The 20932-nt window shown below is 34.3% G+C and overlaps 2 protein-coding genes across 6 annotated transcripts in view; one reads left to right on the top strand and one right to left on the bottom strand.

The window, feature by feature from the left end:
- Positions 1 to 20932, bottom strand: part of Lrt (Leucine-rich tendon-specific protein) — a 101084-nt gene that overhangs the window by 13472 nt on the left and 66680 nt on the right. Inside the window, exon 1 of one of the 5 annotated variants that reach the window (XM_067775252.1) lies at positions 13635 to 13674. The exons of 3 other annotated variants lie outside the window; for them this stretch is intronic. The gene's annotated coding sequence lies outside the window, so the exon portion shown is untranslated. Of the gene's footprint in view, positions 1 to 4662; positions 4772 to 13634; positions 13675 to 20932 lie in introns of those variants that run through there. One more of the 5 variants, XM_067775251.1, reaches the window with a different exon arrangement.
- On the top strand, positions 3432 to 9906 carry LOC137245109 (lysozyme-like). Its single transcript, XM_067775254.1, has 4 exons — positions 3432 to 3938; positions 6643 to 6731; positions 6876 to 6939; positions 9461 to 9906. Exons 1-4 carry the CDS (start codon positions 3788 to 3790, stop codon positions 9592 to 9594), a joined length of 438 nt encoding a protein of 145 aa, XP_067631355.1. The 5' UTR covers positions 3432 to 3787; the 3' UTR covers positions 9595 to 9906.

Genomic DNA, 20932 nt, shown 5'->3' with positions numbered 1-20932 from the left:
GAAACAATTGATATAGATCTCTCTCCAAATCATACGGAAACGATCAGAACCCTATCCACCTGTCTAGGTTTCATTTTTTCAGCGGTCTTATCACAGCCTAAACGTTTCCTTCCTGCTTTCTTATCCAACGAATATCATATGTTTTTTATCCATCTGCTTTTTCCACTAAAAAGATGATGGGCTTATTCTGGTTATGGCTTATTCTGAAACTAGGGGAAAGGCATCTCTCAGAGCTGCTGATCGCTGTACAGAAGTTAGAAACCGAATACGGTACCGAAGCTGGAACCAAACCAGGAAGCGAAACCTAAACGAAAATTCAAGGCTGATCCAATATTCAAAGGGAGCTGAACCCAATCTAAAACTATTACTGAAAGCAGAACGATATTGAAACCGTAACGGAAACAGAGAACGATACCGGTATCGGAACCTAAGTTGGTCCTATCTCGAAACCGAAAACTACACTCAAATCGGAACTTTCACCTGACCGATGTAAGCACTGAAATCAGAAATGAATATGAAACGGAAGGCTTAATCAAAACCGAAACTAAGCATGAAGCCGGAACCAAAATTGCGAGTTATTTTTTACAAGTCATACAATTTTTTTTTATATCTTTCATGAACATGAAATGGTATATTAACTTTGGTCCGATGTTTGTAACGTTGAGAAATATAGAAGATAGACTCACCATTAAGTATACCGAATTGATCGGGGCGACGAACTGAGTTGATATAGCCATGTCCGTCTGTCCGTCCGTATGTCTGTTTGAACGCAAACTAGTCCCTCAAATTTTGAGATATCTCAATGAAATTTGGTACAAGGATGTATTTTTGTATTATATTAGACATTTATCGGATCCGGTAGGATCGGACCACTATAACATATATCTCCCATACAACCAATCGTTCAGATAAGACGATTTTGATCATTCCTGTCGCAATTTAGAAAGTACAAACGTTAAACTTGGTGATATATATTCTAATATATCATAGAAGATTTTCTGAAAAAATCACTTTGATCGGAGCTATATATAGTATATATCCCATACAACCGATCGTTCAGATAGAAAGGTTTTTGGCAATTTCTCCCTTAATTTCCGATATAAAAGCGTTAAACTTGGTGGTATTTATTCTAATATATCATAAAATATTTCATGAAAAAATTATTTCGATCGGAGCTATATGTAATATACATCCCATACAACCGATCGTTCAGATAGGACGATTTTTGGCCATTTCTCCCTTAATTTAGAAAGTATAAACGTGAAACTCGGTGATATATATTTTAATATATCATAGAAGATTTTCTGAAACAATTACTTTGATCGGAGCTATATATAGTATATATCCCTTACAACCGATCGTTCAGATAGGAAGATTTTTAGCCATTTCTCCCTTAATTTCCAATATAAAAACGTTAAACTTGGTGATATTTATTCTAATATACCATAGAAGATTTCATGAAAAAATCATTTCGATCGGAGCTATATATAATATACATCCCATACAACCGATCGTTCAGATAGGAAAATTTTTGGCCATTTCTCCCTTAATTTAGAAAGTATAAACGTGAAACTCGGTGATATATATTTTAATATATCATAGAAGATTTTCTGAAACAATTACTTTGATCGGAGCTATATATAGTATATATCCCTTACAACCGATCGTTCAGATAGGAAGATTTTTAGCCATTTCTCCCTTAATTTCCAATATAAACACGTTAAACTTTGTGATATTTATTCTAATATATCATAGAAGATTTTCTGTAAAAATCATTTCGATCGGAGCTATATATAATATATATCACATACAACCGATCGTTCAGATAAGGGGGTTTTTTGCCATTTTTTATTTTATATTTATCTTAAAAATCGTTTAGGTATGTACATATTTTATACAACCGATTATTTGGAGATTACGAACGGGATAAGATTATTGTACAGCCCCATTCATGAAAGGTGTGAAGTCTTCGGCACAACCGAAGACAGTCCCGTCCTTACTTGTTTTTAATTGTAAATATCTTTACTCGCAGTATGTGGGAATCCAGAAGGTAAACGTAGGGTATGTAAGTGTAAGCGTTAGCATAGAGAGGTGGTCGATGGGTTATCGAAATTTTAATGACGAGTTTTCGTTTTTTTATTGTAATTGAAAACTACGATATGTTATTGAAAACTTATCGATTTGTTTTCAAAAAGCTATCGATTTGTTATCTACTTACCAACGAAAAGCTAATTATTTATAAAAATGGCAACGAAATGTTGCCAATAAGCTGTTGATTCTTTATCGGCGAAATATCGATTTTTGATCGAAATTTTAACGAAAAATTATCGATTTGTTATTGGAGTGTTACCAAATTGTTATAGGTGAGATATCGATTTTGTATCGAAAAGTTATCGAAAACATCGATTTGCTATAAATCAGCTTTCGATTTGATATAGAAAATCTATCGATTTCATATCGAAGTGTTACCAATCTATTATCGACATTTTATCGATTTGTTAACAATGAATCATCGGTTTGAAACAGCTACCGATATGTATGTTTACACCTCGAACTCCACGAGCACTTGGAACCCGCTTTTTTCTGCTGCCAGCTTGAGTCCCCGCTCAAGTAGATCCTCTATTTTGAGAGCATTATGACTGATCTAGTTTTCTGCGTACTTCCTCTATGAAAGAGATTGTTATGACTACCGTATCGATATCTGACTTAGAATGTATCATTGGTCATTTTAAGATTGAAAGCTACCGCGTAGTTGACGTTCAATAGCTTTCGACCGAAAATTGATCCCTCAGCTGCCCCGTATGCTCTCAATAAAAGCGAGCGTTAAATGCATAGCTTAAAACAAGATTTTTTTTCTCAATCATTCTAGGGTTAAATCGAAAACGAAAGTAAGCTTCCAGTGAGTTTTAGTATGTAACAATTTTAAAGTGCAACTAAGCCGCATATTTAATTTATTGCTTCATACATCGTTTTATCGCTACGTACATCACCTCCACATATCTATTCAAATCCAATTATGTTTATTTTTGCCGCCTTCAGTGCCATTTTGATTTGATTGTCTGCTTTACAACTGAGGCTACTGCACAAATATTGTAAGGAGGTTGACTTTATGCTAATAAATTTGTAAGTACAGTTATTAGAACACTAAACAAATTTATAAATTTTCTTTGTAAAAATCTATACATATAAAAAAATGTATGAACGTAACGAAATTACAAATTATAAAATGATGCAATCCAAGCATCGTAATGGATAAAGCAAATATAGTAGAATAGTCAAATCTGAGAAAAATGGAAAATTGTCGATAACGACATAATGTATGTTGTGCAAACACAGAGGTGACACAGCGTATCCGGATTGCTCCGGTGTTCACCGAGGCTTTAAAAACCTTAATACCATTTAATATGCCTCAGTTGTGCGTTAACGCTGGAACGAGAAGCTTTTGTAGCAGCAGCTGTGGAAAGTGTGCACTGAAAACGCAATCCTTTAGCGCGGTTAGCCTAGATGCAAAGCAAAGTAATCGCTATTCTAACACATATCCTTAAAGCGTTACGAAGTGAAAGTGATGCCATACGAGTGAACTTTAAATATAACAATTATAATCGAAAGAAAAAAATATATTTTAAAATCGCGCATTTAATTGGAATTCATTTAGACTATAATAAATATTTATAAAAAAAAAAAAAATTGCTATTAAATTATTACTCGATTCCTGGTATTGGTATTTGTAAAAGCTGAGCTCTTATCAGCGTTAAAAAAAATAAATAAAAAAAAAAGTGGTGTGAGAATGCGCTTGAAAATAAATACCGCTATATTTAGCGTATCGTTTGCCCTGTGTTTCTGCCTCATCATGCAAAGTGATGCGAAAATGCTGACAAGATGTCAGTTAGCCAAAGAATTGTTGGCACATGACTTCCCAAGAAGTTATCTATCCAATTGTAAGTATGTACTCTAGGTTGGGTCGATTTATTAACCGATATCGCGCCATCGATTTTTCGATAGGATTTGGGCTCAGGAAAAAAAGTTCCACTACGCATTCATTTTCGAGCCTGCGAAATTTAATTTTTTTGACTTTTTTCGACTTTGATTTTTAAGACTTTTTTTCATGACCTATTAAAAAATGTTCATTTGATTGTAAAAATTTCATTTATACCCTGTCCGACCCAAAAATATCCGCTAAAAACGTCGATAACATTTTTTGGAAAAAAAAATTTTTTTTTTTTAAATAACAGTTCTTTAAAAAAAATATATTAAAAAAAAAAATATTTTTCAAAAAACTGTTATCGACACAGTTTTTAGCGGACATTTTTGGATCGGACAGGGTATACATATGAACATTTTTAGTAGGTCATGAAAAAAACCTTAAAAATCAAAGTGGAAAAAAAATCAAAAAAATGAAATTTCGCAGGCTGGAAAATTATTTTTTTGGGTATGCGTAGTGGAACTTTTTTTCCTGAGCCCAAATCCTATCGAAAAATCGATGGCGAGATAGCGGTTAATTTTCGTCCATACAAATCGACCCACCCTAATGTACTCACAGAGTTCTTATTATTATTTACATTATTAGTCCTCGATGCACTGCGACCTTTATTTAGATCTATTGTGCTTGATATTTCAGTCTATTTCTACTTCTGGAGAATTGTAATGAATTTAGGTACATACCTCTTCAGGCTTTTTACCCTATATCACGAGTCTCTGCCTTGCCAGCGCGACTCATTCGCAGAGAATATGAACAAGCGTTTCATCCGCCAGCTCACAAAAGCAATTTGACTTAATAAGGTGATATCGTAAACTAAAGTGCTCCTATAGTATCCAGTCAGAGTTCGTGAGTTATCTCTGTTTAGATAAATGAGTGCGACTGATACTCTCGTTGCTTGGAGTATAAACAATTTGGCATGTATTAGCGCTGAGCAGTCAATCTAATGAAGGAGTCATTAGTCTAAACTGTTTTATTTCTCAATTGCATATGGTTGTCCTACTGTGTGCCTTTGTGGGTCTACAAAATAGATCTGCACCATAGAATGCTGTTTTAGCACCCTTCTAAATTTTGAAAGGGATGGAACTAGATCGTATGTTCTTTGAGCATTTTGGGAGTCCCTCGGCAGTAACTTGGCAAACACTCCGGGTGTATTCCTGCGATGAATTGAAAATTCATCAGCCCTGCAGATGCTGTTTGGAGTCGGCAGAAAATATGTGGAACCAGTTGCGCCAATAATTTATTTTTGTTTTTTTATTTTCAACATCAATATTTGTATACAAAGAAATCCTTTTTTAAAAGGAAAAGTTATGATTATCGAAGTAAGCGAATCCTGAGAATATGCTCGAGATTCTAGAAGTATGTTAGCTCCCAACTTGAGCTCATGATTTGAATGTTTTGAAACTAATTTTTAAAAAATTTGACATGTTTTTAAGCTTTTAAAATATGAGGAAGTATATTTATACTGCTCTGAGCTTGGATTCATGAAATTTGTTTTCTCAGCACAAAATGTTGTTTATAATAAGATCGCATTTTTTAGCGTTCTTGCTGTTGTTTTAACCGAAGAAATACTCCCCAAAGACTTACCGAGTGTTAAGAATATGGGCCGTAGAGCGAACGCTACAAAAAAGTTGAAAATGTGCCCCCTCACACTTACTACGTGGAGATTTCAAAAACTGAAAAAAATTTTAATCCAGCACCATGTAAAAACAGCAAAACTACTTTTTTCCGTTTAACTAATCTATTCGATTATTGATTTCAATGAGTGTTAACATTTTTCGGAGTGATATCAAAACTAATTTTGGAGCCAAAGCTGTTACTCTTTGTAGTGCGTATGTACTCATAAACATTTGATTGAAGTCCGTCAATACGTTATGCATGGACAAAAGGCACTACGCTCAACATTAATTGATAAGTAGCCGCGACACCCTTATAATGGATGTCATGTTATGCCCATTTTTAATTAAAGGACTTATTAAGTCCTCTCCTCATAGAAATACCCTATTTCACTGTATGAATCGAAGTGGCCTCGATTGTCGTTGTTGTTGTTGTAGCGATAAGGATACTCCCGGAGTGTAATCGATGCTGATGGTCCTTTGCCAGATGCAGATCCGGTACGTTCCGGTAACAAGCACCATAAAGCCCGACCATCTCGGGAAAGATTTGCTATGAACACATGAAACCTTGTAGGCCATACTGCCCTCCCAACCCCTAGATCCATCGTGAGTTCGGGGTCGCCAGAGCCTCGGCTGTTAATGAAACAAGATTCGCCACGGGTAGGTGAGGGAGACAATTGGGTTGGAGAAGCTAGATATTCCGCTGGCAACCCCTTTAGAGAGTTGCACTACACAACCCCTTGTTTCAATTTGCTATTTTCGTCCCTCTTACGACAGGCATACCTACCGCGGGTTTATTCTAAGCCCCTTAACCCGCTGGGGGGGGGGTAGGTATACTCTTTTGCATAAGATAAAACGATTAGACCCGTTCTTACTGCCCTTTTTCTTTTACCGCACTTTTATTGATATGTTTATAAGTTTCGCTTTTATTCACTCGTGGCGTAAATCCCCTTTTTACCTACGACCTTTCATATATGAAATAAGATATAGATCATTTTGTTCTTTGGCCTATGTCTTGTATCAAAGATGATTTAATCTATTTTATTTCAGGGGTGTGTTTGGTTGAGAATGAAAGCGGTCGTAGTACTTCAAAAGTTATGCAATTAGCTAATCACAGTGTGAGCTATGGACTTTTTCAGGTTTGTGAAAAAAATAGAATGTTACTTGGATGAATAAATTAAACTTTAACATTTTAACTCTTCCCCCACTACTTCGATATTGATACTTGTTTTAGCACTTGCTAAATATTTTTTCTAAGAATGTATATAATTTACGTTTTCCAGATAAACAACAAAAATTGGTGTCGAAAAGGACGAAAGGGTGGAATTTGCAATATAAAATGCGAAGGTTAGTACATTTTTCTCTTTCAAATTCTACAATATTTGATCTGGTCAACAATTGATAAATATTGAATGGATCTCTGAAAAATCGAAGTTTTCCATATGCCTTAAAAAATGCTATTAAGGCCTATCAAAGAGTATTTCCACCCTAGAGCTCTTGATAATCGACTATTGGAAAAGTTGTTTAGTAAAAAAATCGATTATCACACATCGATTAGTCGTTTGCAATCGGTTCGTGACAGATTCAAGTTTTCGAATAGCGTTTTTTGTAATTCATTTATAAGTTCTGCGTAAAGACATTGTGTCGTTATTGTAAGACATCTGCAGTTGATATATTTTGCACTTTGCTTCTTTGGTATTCTCGGAACTGGAAAAGAAATTCCATACCCAGCAACGCAAACTCATTTTACAGCAAAAAAAAGTTTTCTTTAGTCTTTCTTACAAAAAATTAATATTTGATTTCTTCAAATGATGTACGTTGGAACGGGTTTTGTTGCTGTCGTTGTTGTTGTAGCGATAAGGATACTCCCCGAAGGCCTTGGGGAGTGTTATCGCTGTTGATGGTCCTTTGCCGGATGCAAATCCGGTACGTTCCGGTACCAAGCACGACCATCTCGGCCAACCTTCTAGGCCAACCATATATGTAGTTGAACCATGAAATCGACACAGCAAAATTAATTTCTTCAAATCTTATTTTTTAATCAAAAAATTTTAATTTTTGAAGACTGTCAGTATTCGAAAATGACAAGTAGTCAATTGCATGCTATGTTAAAATCGATAACTAGTAATCTACTAATCGATTTTCAATTATTGCAGTGTTGCTACACGACTAACCGACTAGTCGATTGTGCACAAGAGCCCTATTCCATACCCATTTGTACAAAATCATCAATATCACCTACACTAAATACTTAAATAAATAAATTTAAGGCGCGATAACCTCCGGAGAGATCTAAGGCCGAGCTTCTCTTCCAATTTGCGTCGTGCTCCTCTTGATTTTCCCTACAAATTGGCCGGACGGGACCTACATGTTTTATGCCGACTCCAAACGGCATCTGCAAGGCAGACGAGTTTTCACTGATAGCTTTTCATGGCAGAAATACACCCGGAGCGCTTGCCAAACACTGCCGAGGGGCGACCCCGCATAGAAAAATTTTCTTTTAATTGATAAACCTTATTTCTAAAATTTTGATGTTACTTTGCCAGGGGTGTGAACCCAGGGCATACGGTATGGTAGGCGGAGCACGCTACCATCACACCACGGTGGCCGCCCACTCTAAATACTTAATTCAATTAGTTTCACAGTTTTCAAAGGATATGGATGAAAGTCGTGACAGTGCACAGATTTTAAACAAGCGATTTACATATAGGGTATTCCATCCCATTTCGACCAATTTTGAACCCGACCCCTTTAGAATTCGCTGAAAGTTTTTCTTCTTTTTCTAGCTTACGAAAGACGTTTTTCAGAATTTTTTCAAATTTTTTCATCCAACTCAAAAAAAGTTTTGCATTTTTAAAAAAACACCGTTTTTGTTTTCAAAATGCTATAACTTTTTCAAAAATTTACCGTTTGGGATCTTTTTTTTTTAAATTTGTTTTTAAACATACTTTTCGGAAAAAATACAAAAATATTTTTAAAGTTTTTTTTTGTAATTTTTCAGTTTTTCGAGATTTTTCGAATTTCGCCATTTTTTTTTTTCTCATAAAAAACTTCAATAAATTCTGCAATCATCCCCACTAATCCCGGGGTTGGCCGATTTTTTTTTTTTTATTTAAAAAAAAAAACTAAAATTTTTTTGTATTTTTTCCGAAAAGTACATTTAAAAACAAGTTTTAAAAAAAAAAGATCCCAAACGATCAATTTTGAAATAGTTATTTTGTTATTTGTATTTTTTTTTTTTTTAAATGCTATAACTTTTTCAAAAATTGACCGTTTGGGATCTTTTTTTTAAATTTGTTTTTAAATAAATTTTAAAATTTTTCTTTCAATTAAATAAAAAAAAAAAAAAATCGGCCCAGTCCGGGATTAGTGGGGATGATTGCAGAATTGATTGAAGTTTTTTATGAGAACAAAAAAAATGGCGAAATTCGAAAAATCTAGTACATTTAAAAACAAATTTAAAAAAAAAAGATCCAAACGGTCAATTTTTGAAAAAGTTATAGCATTTTGAAAACAAAAACGGTGTTTTTTTAAAAATTCATAACTTTTTTTGAGTTGGATGAAAAAATTTGAAAAAATTCTGAAAAACGTCTTTCGTAAGCTAGAAAAAGAAGAAAAACTTTCAGCCAATTCTAAAGGGGGGTTCAAAATTGGTCGAAATGGGATGGAATACCCCATATACATTCTTCATGTTTTGAAATGCTTTTGTTTACGATTTAAGCAGAATAATAAAGATTAAACAAACGATATGCCCAATTGTATATAGTATTTGTTTGTTTTAAAAAATTATTTGCCACAAAAAAAAAAATATTCATTCCTATTTAATCTCTATTAATCTTTTGAATTTTTATTTTTATTTTTTCACAAGATTTTCTAAATGACGAGATTTCTGATGATTCCCGTTGCGCAATGCAAATTTTTAATCGGCACGGTTTTCAAGCTTGGCCTGGTTGGGTGAATAAATGTCGTGGGCGCACATTACCGGATGTATCCAGATGCTGAGCATAAACGCTATCTGCGCATTTCTAAATATTGACTGATGGTTAAGGCTCCAGAAGGATTACTTATAAGGCAGTCAAGTTAAATATTAATGCAATAAATGTATATACATACATATGTATGTGTGTAGTGAGAAATACTGACTTTTTATACAAACAATTTATATGACTTATTTTAAGGTATTATAATACACCCGAAATGTGCACCACTCGTGTAATTGAGAAAGTGCTCAAAAACTTAAAAAATTAAGAAAATTGTAGTATTAGTTAATATTAAGTTTTTAGAAAATGTGCTTGTAATTTGTTTCAATAAATAAATTTTCAAAAAAAAACAAAATTTTTTGTGCTTGTTTTTTTGTTTTTGTACTATAGAGACTTTTTTTCGCAGTGTAACAAAATATAACTTTAAAACTTTAAACGTTTGATTTTAAGACTAACTTAGTTTGTGCTAAAATGAATAAGTACTTATAAATCAAGGTTGTGCGCGGATAACTGGATTCCAGATAAAAGCCGAAAATAATATCACTAGAAGTTTTGTCTTTTAGTGAAAACAGGGTGAGTAGGCAGAGCATGGTATAACACTACCACTCGGACATAGTTTTGTCCACTATGAGTGCCCTCAGTGAATGCCGGGTGATGACACATTCGAACCAGATTACTTCCTAGTAGTCCTCAACGAACCATCTTCTTCCTTTGATGCAGTTAAGTAGGAGTGATATATCCACCTTCTCAGCCTCTGTCAGACTGGCGGAAACTCGGGCGCCCAGAAATCTGAGTCACCTTGTTTGCAGTGCTATACATCGGAATTTACTCCATTTCCTCCTTATCCTGACAGCTTCTGCACAAGGAACTTGTTGGTATGCGCCATCGTCGGAGCATCGGTGCACTAGTACAAGGACCGGTGATGTCAACCGTAAATACTCTCACTGCAGATTTGTTTACCTAGAGAAAAGCCTGGCACCGTATTAACCTGAAGCAGTCTGGCGGAACTCCAAGTAGGGAAGTCGGTACCATTGATTTACCTGCAGGTGCTCTGAGTACATTCCAGCTCCAGACAACTTTACTCCACGCATTTCCCCTAAATCTAGCCCAAATAAAATTTTGAAGAAAGCTAAAAAATAGCTACAAAAAATGTCTATAAAAAAAATGAAAAAAAGGTTAAAGGTAAATCGCTACTTTTCAAGCTATACGGAGAAAAAATTCTAGAATGGCAACTCTGGTTCAAACATTTACAGGTGGATCCTAAAATATCCGCTCCAGCGTGTTTTTGTTTACTTCATTTTTTATACTCAGCTGAGGAGAGCTCACAGAGTAAATTTTGAGGTATCATAATAAAATTTGGTATGTAAGTTCCTGGGCACTCATATCAGATCGCTGTTTAAAATGAACGAAATCGGACTATAACCACGCCCACTTTTTCGATATCGAAAATTTCGAAAAACTGGAAAAGTGCGATAATTCATTACCAAATACGGATAAAGCAATGAAGCTTGATAGGTGGGTTGACTTTATGACGCAGAAAGAAAATTAGTAAAATTTTGGACAATGGGCGTGACACCGCCCACTTTTGAAAGAAGGTAATTTAAAAGTTTTTCAAGCTGTGATTTGGCAGTCATTGAAGATATCATAATGAAATTTGGCAGGAACGTTACTCTTTTACTATATGTGTACTGAATAAAAATTAGCAAAATCGGATGACGAACACGCCCAATTTAAAAAAAAAATTGCAAGTCAAATTTTAACAAAAAATTGAATATCTTTACAGTATATAAGTAAATTATGTCAAAATTCAACTCCAATAATAATATGGTGCAACAAAATACAAAAATAAAATAAAATTTCAAAATGGGCGTGGCTCCGCCCTTTTTCATTTAATTTGTCTAGAATATTGCTAATGCCAAAAGTCGAACAAAAATTTACCAATCCTTATGAAATTTGGTAAGGGCAAAGCTTCTATGACGATAACAGTTTTCTGTGAAAATGGGCGAAATCGGTTGAAGCCACGCCCACTTTTTATACACAATCGACCGTCTGTCCTTCCGCTCGGCCATTAACACAATAGCTTGAGCAAAAATCGATATATATTTACTAAACTCAGTTCACGTACTTATCTGAACTGACTTTATTTTGGTATTAAAAATGGGCGAAATCCGACTATGACCACAACCACTTTTTCGATAGCGAAAACTTGGAAAAATAAAAAAATGCCATAATTCTATACCAAATACAAAAAAAGGGATGAAACATGGTGATTGGATTGGTTTTTTGACGCAAAATATGAGTTTAGAAAAAACTTTGTAAAATGGGTATGATACCTACCATATTAAGTAGAAGAAAATGAAAAGTTCTGCAGGACGAAATCAAAAGCCCTTAGAATCATGGCAGGAATACTGTTCGTGGTATTACATATATAAATAAATCAGCGGTACCCGACAGATGATGTTCTGGGTCACCCTGGTCCACATTTTGGTCGATATCTCGAAAACGCCTTCACATATACCACTAAGGGCCACTCCGTTTAAAAACCCTTTTTAATACCTTTAATTTGATACCCATATCGTGCAAACATAGAGTCATCCCTGGTCCACCTTTATGACGATATCTCGAAAAGGCGTCCAGCTATAGAACTAAGGCCCACTCCCTTTTAAAATACTCTTTAATACCTTTCATTTGATACACATGCCATATAAACACATTCCAGGGTTACCCTAGGTCCATTTTCCTACATGGTAATTTGTCCTTATTATTATTTTATATTATTATTATTAGCTTCTTTATTTAGCCGTAGCTATTTAAAACTTTCAGGTACAGTTTAGTAATACAAAATCGTTAACCTTAGCAATAGCTAATTGGCTCATTGTGAACTATAATGTTCTCTAATATGATATATTATCAGTCTTTTAAATACATTAATATCTCTTTCGTTTTTTATATTGCTTGGCAATTCATTAAAAAGTTTTAGACCTTTATACATTAAAACATTTTGTGCCTTATTGGATTTATAAAATTTAATTCTAAAATCATTCTTGTTCCTTAAGCCGTAGGGTTGCACATCTCCTACATATAACAAAAAATGAAGGAAAATCGTTCCAAAAAACGTCACCCTTGGTATAAAATTTGGTTGATATTTCCCAAACGTATCTGATATTTAATCAAAAACCACTTATAAACCATCTACGAAACCCTACGAAACCAACGCAGCTATAATTATACTCAGATGAGCAGAGCTCACAGAGTATATTAATTTTTCGCATAACGGTATAAATTAATCGAGATAAATTTAGACTTCCATATATCAAAATTATCAGGGTGAAAAAGAAATTCACTAAGCCATGTCCATCTGTCCGTCCGTAAACACGATAACTTGAGTAAATTTTGAGATATCTTTATGAAATTTGGTATGTAGATTCCTTGGCACTCATCTCAGATCGCTATTTAAAATGAACGAAATTAATTAAGAATAAAGAAAATAATTAAGAGCGCTTCGAAAATATTTCAGGGGTGATTTAAAAAAAAATGATAAAGAAATGCGTTCAAATTTAACCAAATTTGCATATTTAAAAAAAATATTCAATAACGAATTGATAGCTGAATAAAGATAGCAAAGGAAAGTTGCTCTACTTTTTAGTATTACCATTTGTATGTATCCAATTTTGTCTCCAAAGCTCTCAGCTGAGTATGTAATGTTCGGTAACACCCGAACTTATCCTTCCTTACTTGTTTTTTTGTCATCATTTTTATCATTTACTGCAATGATAAGCGATATAGTGTATAATGACAAAAGCAACTTAAGTGTTATAATTGTTTTTTGTTTTGTCAACAATGTTTAGCGAGAAACAAGCTGCACTTAATTAACTTAAATTATGTACTTTCATACTCATGTTCGTAAGAAGGCAAGTATTTTCAATTTAAATCTTATATATGTATAAGTACAGTTTCCGCAAAATTTTGAACAGCCAATCTCAAGTTAATATTGGTTTTACACCTCATATAGTCAAGTGTATATATGTAGGTATTTAAAGTTTTAAATCTGTTTTAATTTACCTACTATTTTGTTTACTTCAAGTTTCGTTTTTGTTTTCAAAGCCATTATTCTGAGCTACCATTATCCCACAGCTGCCACGCCACCCACACGTTAAAACAGCACCGACACCACTTTTCTCAGTTAAGAGAGAGCGCTTTGAATGTTAATATATATCACTATTATGTTTATTATAAAAGCTTAGCAATGAGTCAAAGAGAATTTAAGTAAATGCTAATTACTTTTGTATTATGGCTTCGGCATAATTATGGTACGCTACATCCAGCATATCGGTGAATAAACTTTAGTGGCAGTGCTAAATCTAAACAAATTTCGGAGAAGGGATGACGGTTTGTGTGGTAAAACAAATAGTTTTCACGGAATTTTGTTCTGGTACCATAAGGTACCCGATACATATCCAGTATATGACTCTACACATCAGTAATGGTTCCACAGGCTTTCGGGTGGTTGTTTGTACATTATTATGATTATCAATGTATTTTCAGATCTTAAAGCGCGCTCATATATGTGCCTAAAAGAGTGTTGCCAACTTTATGCATATCGACAGTGTCACATCTTGACAATTGCAGTAAATTAAAGTTTTCAATACAAGTTGAACTAAGTTTGTCAGTTAAACTAAGCTTTAACATTTTATTCAGTTTTTCAGTCAACTTTAACTGAAGTTTAAACTTAGCTTAAGCGGTCGATCTGGCAGAATTGAGCTTTACTTAACCAATCAGCTGATTGCGTTCTTGTTTGTTTTGATTGTAAAATATAAAATTGAACACATTCAAAAGCTACACTATTTTTACATTTATATAAAGAATATATAAACTCGCCAAAATAATAATACTGAGAGGTAAGTGAATTCATTTATTTGTACACGTCCACTTTTTCGATATCGGAAATTTAGAAAAATTCAAAAAATAATGAGAATTCAAAAACAAATACCGCTAAGCAAATGAAATTTGGTAGGTGGATTAGTTTTATGACAAAAACAAAAAATTTTGGAATATGGGCGTAGCATCACCCACATTTAGAAGAAGAAAATTTGGAAGTTTAACAAATCGTGAATCAAAAGCGTTAAAGATATTACATTAAAATTCGGCAAATTATATACACCGAGTGAATCTACAATCGGATCTGAATATCCTAGTTGAATGGAGTGTAAATATAATGTCACTTAACCTGCCGAAGTGCAAGTTGATGTGCTTCACATGGAAATCCTACCAAACCCATGAGTATATGATTGATGATTATACACTTAACCCAGTCATTAGCTTTGTAGACCTTGGTGTTACGATGGACCCAAAACTTGACTTTAAATTGCACATAGAAGGTCGCTTGAACAGAGCCAAAGCGAGCTTGGCGTTCGTCAAACGATGGTCTAAAGAATTCGATGATCCATATATTTCTAAAACTCTCTCGCTTCGATAATCTTTAACCCTCGTTACCAGAGTCGATTCAAAAGCAATTCCCGATTTTTGCGCTAAGGGACTTACCGAGGGACTCCTCAAGGATTCTTCCTCCCTACTCCTGCCGTTTAAAACTGATTCAGCTTCCTACGTTACGGAGTGGTAGGAAGATGGTAGGTATGTTATTTTTTATTTGCAACCCTCTGCTAAGTTCGTATCGCTAAACTGTTGAATAAATAACTCCAATATTGAATAATTGAAAAATGGCCTTTATTAAAGTGCTTCACAATAACACTTATACTTTGCAACGAATAGCTAGCTTAATAACCAAACTGATTGATAGCTCAAATGAAACTCTACTATTCAAAATAATACTGCTATAGCTCGCTAGATAGCGCTTAATCGAAACTGATTGACAATTCAAATCAAACTGAATTACTTCTTACTCGCCTGCCCCGCTTTTATAGTTTACGCTGCATACTTCTAGGCTCTTTGATTTCCAGAACTTACTAGTTAGTTTCGGCTACAAAATCGCCGGCCACAACTACGTTCACAAATTATTGCCCTCTCTTGTGACAACTCAGATAAGATATATGCATGTGTTTGTGCATTGCCGCTCCGATGCTCGTATACGCACATATGTGTAGACACAATTATTTATTCGTTTATGTAGATACATAATGATTGAATTATTGATGTGAATGTTTGTAGTTTACAGTCTCTCGAGCATACATAGGCGTATAAGTAAATGCATCTGTGTGACATCTTTCGGTTGCCTTATATATGTGTATACATGATTTGATTATTGACGTAAATACTGCTTGGCATGGCCTTAGCATCGCCTTAGTGATGGTATAGCTTAGTGATGCTAATATCCGTGACAATAAATTTATTTCATGTTTGTGTATACGTTTCCAGAGTCAGCCAGGGCTCTTTAAAATCAAATTTTGATAAGACACATATGTATTTCTTTTTTGATATCAATGAAATTCTATAAACTTTGATTTTTTATTTAAGTATCGTTGCTGTGAAACCTCTGTCGTTTTATATTTTTACGGCAGCCACCTTTTTCTGCTCAATGAACCTATAATGGTTCAGTGTGGGGCCATGTACCGCTGATCCCAAGCGTTCATATTACAATCCTCCCAGATACTCATCTGCAATTTCATGACATTGTTCAAGGTCGTCAATTATCTCATGAAAAGTCTGTTTCCATATTCCTTAGTTGTGGACTGGGAAACTTTGAATATCCAGCTATTAAGTTGCGTTGACTAAAAGTTTTCCATTTCCAGTGAGGAAAAGGAAACACTGACCACAGCGTTGTTCTCCTGCACGTTAATTCATATTTCATAAAGGCATAAATGTAGTATTTTTTATGATACTGAAAAAATCAATGCTGCAAATAAGTCAAGAAGCAACGCTTCTTGGTCAAATGCGACTCCATTTTGTAATAATGAATTCACCTGTATGTTTTATTGCGTCATGGCTGTTGCCATAACTAAAAATTATCTAGATATTGAAAAGCCAGTGTTGCCATGCAAAAAATTTCTTCTCCAAGAAGGCCAGTGTGAAATCTGATCAATAGTTAACTGAAGCTTAATTTGACTAAACATTAAACTAACCTAGTCCAAGCTTAGCTTAACCAACTACTGAAAAACCAGGCCTAAGGTAAGCACCATAACTTGCTTCCTTTAGATCCAAATACCGCCAGCGCAGGAGCCGGAATAAAAAAAAATTATCATTAGCAGGGTTAGATTAGTATATAACCAAAAAATAAAAGAAAAGTTTTTCCATTTCTGGTTTGTTCTGCTTTCCATACATTTTTTTATTATTTATTATTATTATTTATACATACATATGTGTATATTGTTTGAGTATAGAATTTGGAAAAACCCGTTGACAATTTTTCACAAATGTATTTTTATGTTGTGTGTAGAAAACATTTGACAGTAAAATGGAAAACTTATTACTTTTTCTTTGGTTTATAGTTTTAAGGAACATTTTTTTAGGAAATGTTTTTCCTTATTAAATTTGCGTGACATACTCATAATTGATATTAGAGTAATATTACAAAGTTTACGAATGACGATGGTTACTAGGACATGTTCCTGAATTTCACTTCTTCGTCTGCTTTTCGGGAGCTGAGTATTGAACTCGAAATCTCGAACATTCATACTTTATACTAGTGTAAAGGCAGATGCCTATAATGCACATGTTACTAAGTTCTTGGAGCGCGCCTATAATTATTCCACACAATTAAGATTAATAAATCTATAGAATTAGTATATACCTAATGGTGTATAAACGAATAGCAACAAGAAGGCAATACTTAGAGACCAATTGCAAAGCGAGCAGCGGGGTGTTCATATGACTGAGTGGATAAAGGCCTGCCTTTACACTCGTATAAATTATGAATGTTGAAGATTTCGAGTTCAATACTCAGCTCCCGATAAGCTAGGTGATGAAGGAGTGAATTTCAGAAACATGTCCTAGTAACCATGGCCGTTTGTAAACTTTGTAATTTTTCTCCAGTATCAGGAAATGTTTTTCTCATTTAAAATAAGTGTTTTTTCTGAGTGTATATTAATGATGAATATGTTACATAAATATAAAACATAACACAATAACATTAGATTTCTTCAAAATTACCACACATATAGGTTATACCCGAAACATTGATTTACCAAAAGTAGTACCCCCATTCATAATAAGTGGTGTGAAGCATTTAATAATTCCACACTACTATTTCAGTGAGTACAGCATAAGAGTTGGTCTTTTGTAAATTTTTATTTCGTATGGAACGTTCGAAATCTTTTTACGATGTCCAGGGCTCGAATCGTAACATCCGTGATCGTATAACTCGTCACGTAAAAAAATTATTTTCGGATTATAACATACGAAAACGTACGACTTCGATCGTAATTTTGGATCGCAACATACGTGGCGAGTGACTGAACGTACAAGTTACGTTCCAATTTCATTCGATCACAAACCGGCATTCCTATACATACAAATTTCATGAAAAATTTTAGTAAATTGTTAAAATGTATGAATAAATAAAATATAATAACAAATTTTAAACTTTGATTATTAACAAAGGTCGAATTCAAACAAAATAAATCCAATCCAAAAGGAAATAATGGATAATTTCATGGCGAGACCCAGGGCTGGTGAAGAATAATCTTCCAAACTCTGGAAACGGGAGAATTGCCTCCAATAGACTTTGGAGGAACTTTCAACCAGATTAAATGCTGAAGGGCCAACAGTTAAGGATGCAAAGATGTGGAGGAAGGTATATACAGCAGCTATTATATCTTTTGAAGCTTGAAAGTAATAGACTTGTTTTTATTTCATTGCAGGCTTTTGCTGATCAGAAGTATCAAGCAAAAAAGGAGCTTTCCTTCAACAAACAATCGAAAAAAACGACTGGTGGGAGACCCTATCAGGAAAAAACAATAACTGCCACCAAGGAGGCTATCATTGAGGCGACTGGCCTTGAGGTTTGTGTAGCAGGAGATGAAAACATAATTGCGTATGGCAGAGCTCGAGCAACGCTGACTTCGTCAAATAACAGCGAGAGCTGTAGTTCAAGCAGCCATGACGAATCACAAAGTTGTTTGCCAGGTTCATCAACTGATCAACCCGCCGCCATAGTTGAAAGAACGTCTCGATCAAAGACGCCCCGCAAAAAAAGTTCAAGCGAACAGAAAATGGCCTTATTGCAGGAAAATTTAAAAACTATGTCCGATTTTCAAAGGGTTTTGGATGAAAAGCTGAACAGATTACTGGACGTTCAGGAACGGTTCCTGTTGGTGGAGCAGCGCATTCTATAAATTAAGGAAGAAAAGTATCGCAGGCAAAACTAGGCAAGTCAGATCGACTTACAAATAAAAGGGCTTGAATTTGAGACCCTGCAAATTAAAGCGAGAAGACCTCATTAATTTTTTTGTAACATTATTATTATGTGCATATTTAGATATATGAAACCGACTATGAATTCTCTTTTTTTTTAGGTGTTAAGTTAGAAAATGAATTTTGTTATGTTTTATGAAGTACAAAGATTACCTGAAGAATGACTTAAAGTAGTGTGATATATACTTGGTACATATACTATATACATATTTAAAATAAAAATGAAAGAATATTGAATTTAATTAATAATTTAGTTTATTTAAATACTGCCAGGCTTAATTTTGAAACTATTTAGGAACATATCATTGCTTATGAGACTCTTAAAAGTGAACGTTTTATTTGATCCCTTATCGATTTTTCTATATTGGTAAGTAAGTTTGTTTCGCCTGTCTCAATTTCTAGAATAGAATCTTCGGAGTGAAGATTTGACGGTTCATAAAGTGTCTTAAATTTAATGCAAATGTTATGCAATGCAGCAGAAACATTTGCAAATCTTGCCATTTTCGCAGGATGGTATCTTCCTCTTTTGTCATATCCTAAAATCCTCCAGCGCCCTTTGAGAATGCCAATTGTTCTCTCAATAATAGACCTTCCTTTGGAGTGAATGTCATTAAAATACTGCTCATCTGAACCGTGTGATATGCTTCTGTATTGGGTTATTAACCACGGCTCAAGTGGGTAACCAGAATCTCCTATATAAATGTATAAATTAATTATTGGTACAAAAAAGGTCACCGCTCCCAATAACTTTACCTAAGAGCCAGGAATTTCGATGCCTGTTCTTTTGAAATCCATCCTCCAAATCCCATCTCTGATCGGAATGTTTCCAAACGAAGGAATCATGAGCCGCACCACCGTATTGACAGTTGATTGCCAATATTTTGTAGGTGTGATCACATATTTGAGAATTTTTATAATTGTTTTAAAAATGTTTTATTAAAATATTTAATAGCAACTTACAATCATAGCGTTGATGCTGTGGTACCCTTTACGGTTAAAGTACATATGTTCGTTAGCTGTAGGTTTTTGTAAAGCAATATGTGTAACGTCCACACAGCCAATCACTAAAAAATTAATAACTATATTCAATATTTCAAAACAATTTATTAAGAAACTTACATCCAGGTACTTTACATTTTTCCACGAACCATTCTTTACAGCTTTGGGAGTCATCTGGCTCAAAGCATATAAATTCCGCACACAGCATCCTCTCCATCTCGGCAACAACATGTGATGTCAACTTCGAGACAGTGCTCTGACACATTTACTAAATAATCTCTACCGACATTGTGCTGGTAGCCACCGCTAGCAAGAAGTGAAAGCGTGACTGCCAATTGCAAAATTGGAGGAACCGCTTTGGTATCGGCTTGCTTCAAATTTAACTTCTCCAGAAGGTAACTAAAAGCTTCTTTAGTTAAGCAAAATCTCTTCAAGAATCCGAAATCATTTTTTGTTACAAATAAATAATACATAAATGATATGCTTACGCTTTGCTCGATAAGTCCAACGGGTTACTGCCCTCTCTTAGACGCCTTCGGACAATCTTTTCATCGCCTTCGCTATCACTTAAGTTTAAACAAAACAATAAAATTGGATCTATCGCAATTATTTACTTTATTTTTTATATTTTTTGCAACCAATTTGACAGTTCAAAATCTATTGTGAGCTAAAATGCAATCCAACCTAATGTGGATTGTAAAAATTATTGTGAATTGAAAACAAATTACGTTCCGTTCGCTATCGTATGTTATAATCCCATTTTGTTTATACGTCTGAAGTATCACGTAATTTTCTTTCGTATGGTTGCCGATCCGTGATCGTATGTTACGATTCAAGCCCAGAGTAGTGGTCATAATAATAAATGCAAAGCTGCAGGAATATTACTATGCAAGTAAATAAATAACCAGGGGCAACTGAGGACGAGGTATTATCGCAGAATGTATAAGATTTTTTGGTATACTTTCGTTTTGTTTTCTATAATCTCCATGGAGTAA

This window comes from Eurosta solidaginis, chromosome 3 (assembly GCF_040869045.1).
Source record: "Eurosta solidaginis isolate ZX-2024a chromosome 3, ASM4086904v1, whole genome shotgun sequence".
NCBI lineage: Eukaryota > Metazoa > Arthropoda > Insecta > Diptera > Tephritidae > Eurosta > Eurosta solidaginis.
Note: the sequence above shows the minus strand (reverse complement) of the source record. Positions and strands in the feature narration are given on the sequence as shown.

Excerpts from the sequence above, each read along its gene's own strand:
- LOC137245109 (XM_067775254.1), top strand. The coding sequence starts at position 3,788 with ATGCGCTTGAAAATAAATACCGCTATATTTAGCGTATCGTTTGCCCTG. Across the intron at positions 3,939-6,642 it reads AAGAAGTTATCTATCCAATT|GGGTGTGTTTGGTTGAGAAT; the intron begins GTAAGTATGTAC and ends ATTTTATTTCAG. Across the intron at positions 6,940-9,460 it reads TTGCAATATAAAATGCGAAG|ATTTTCTAAATGACGAGATT; the intron begins GTTAGTACATTT and ends TTTTTTCACAAG.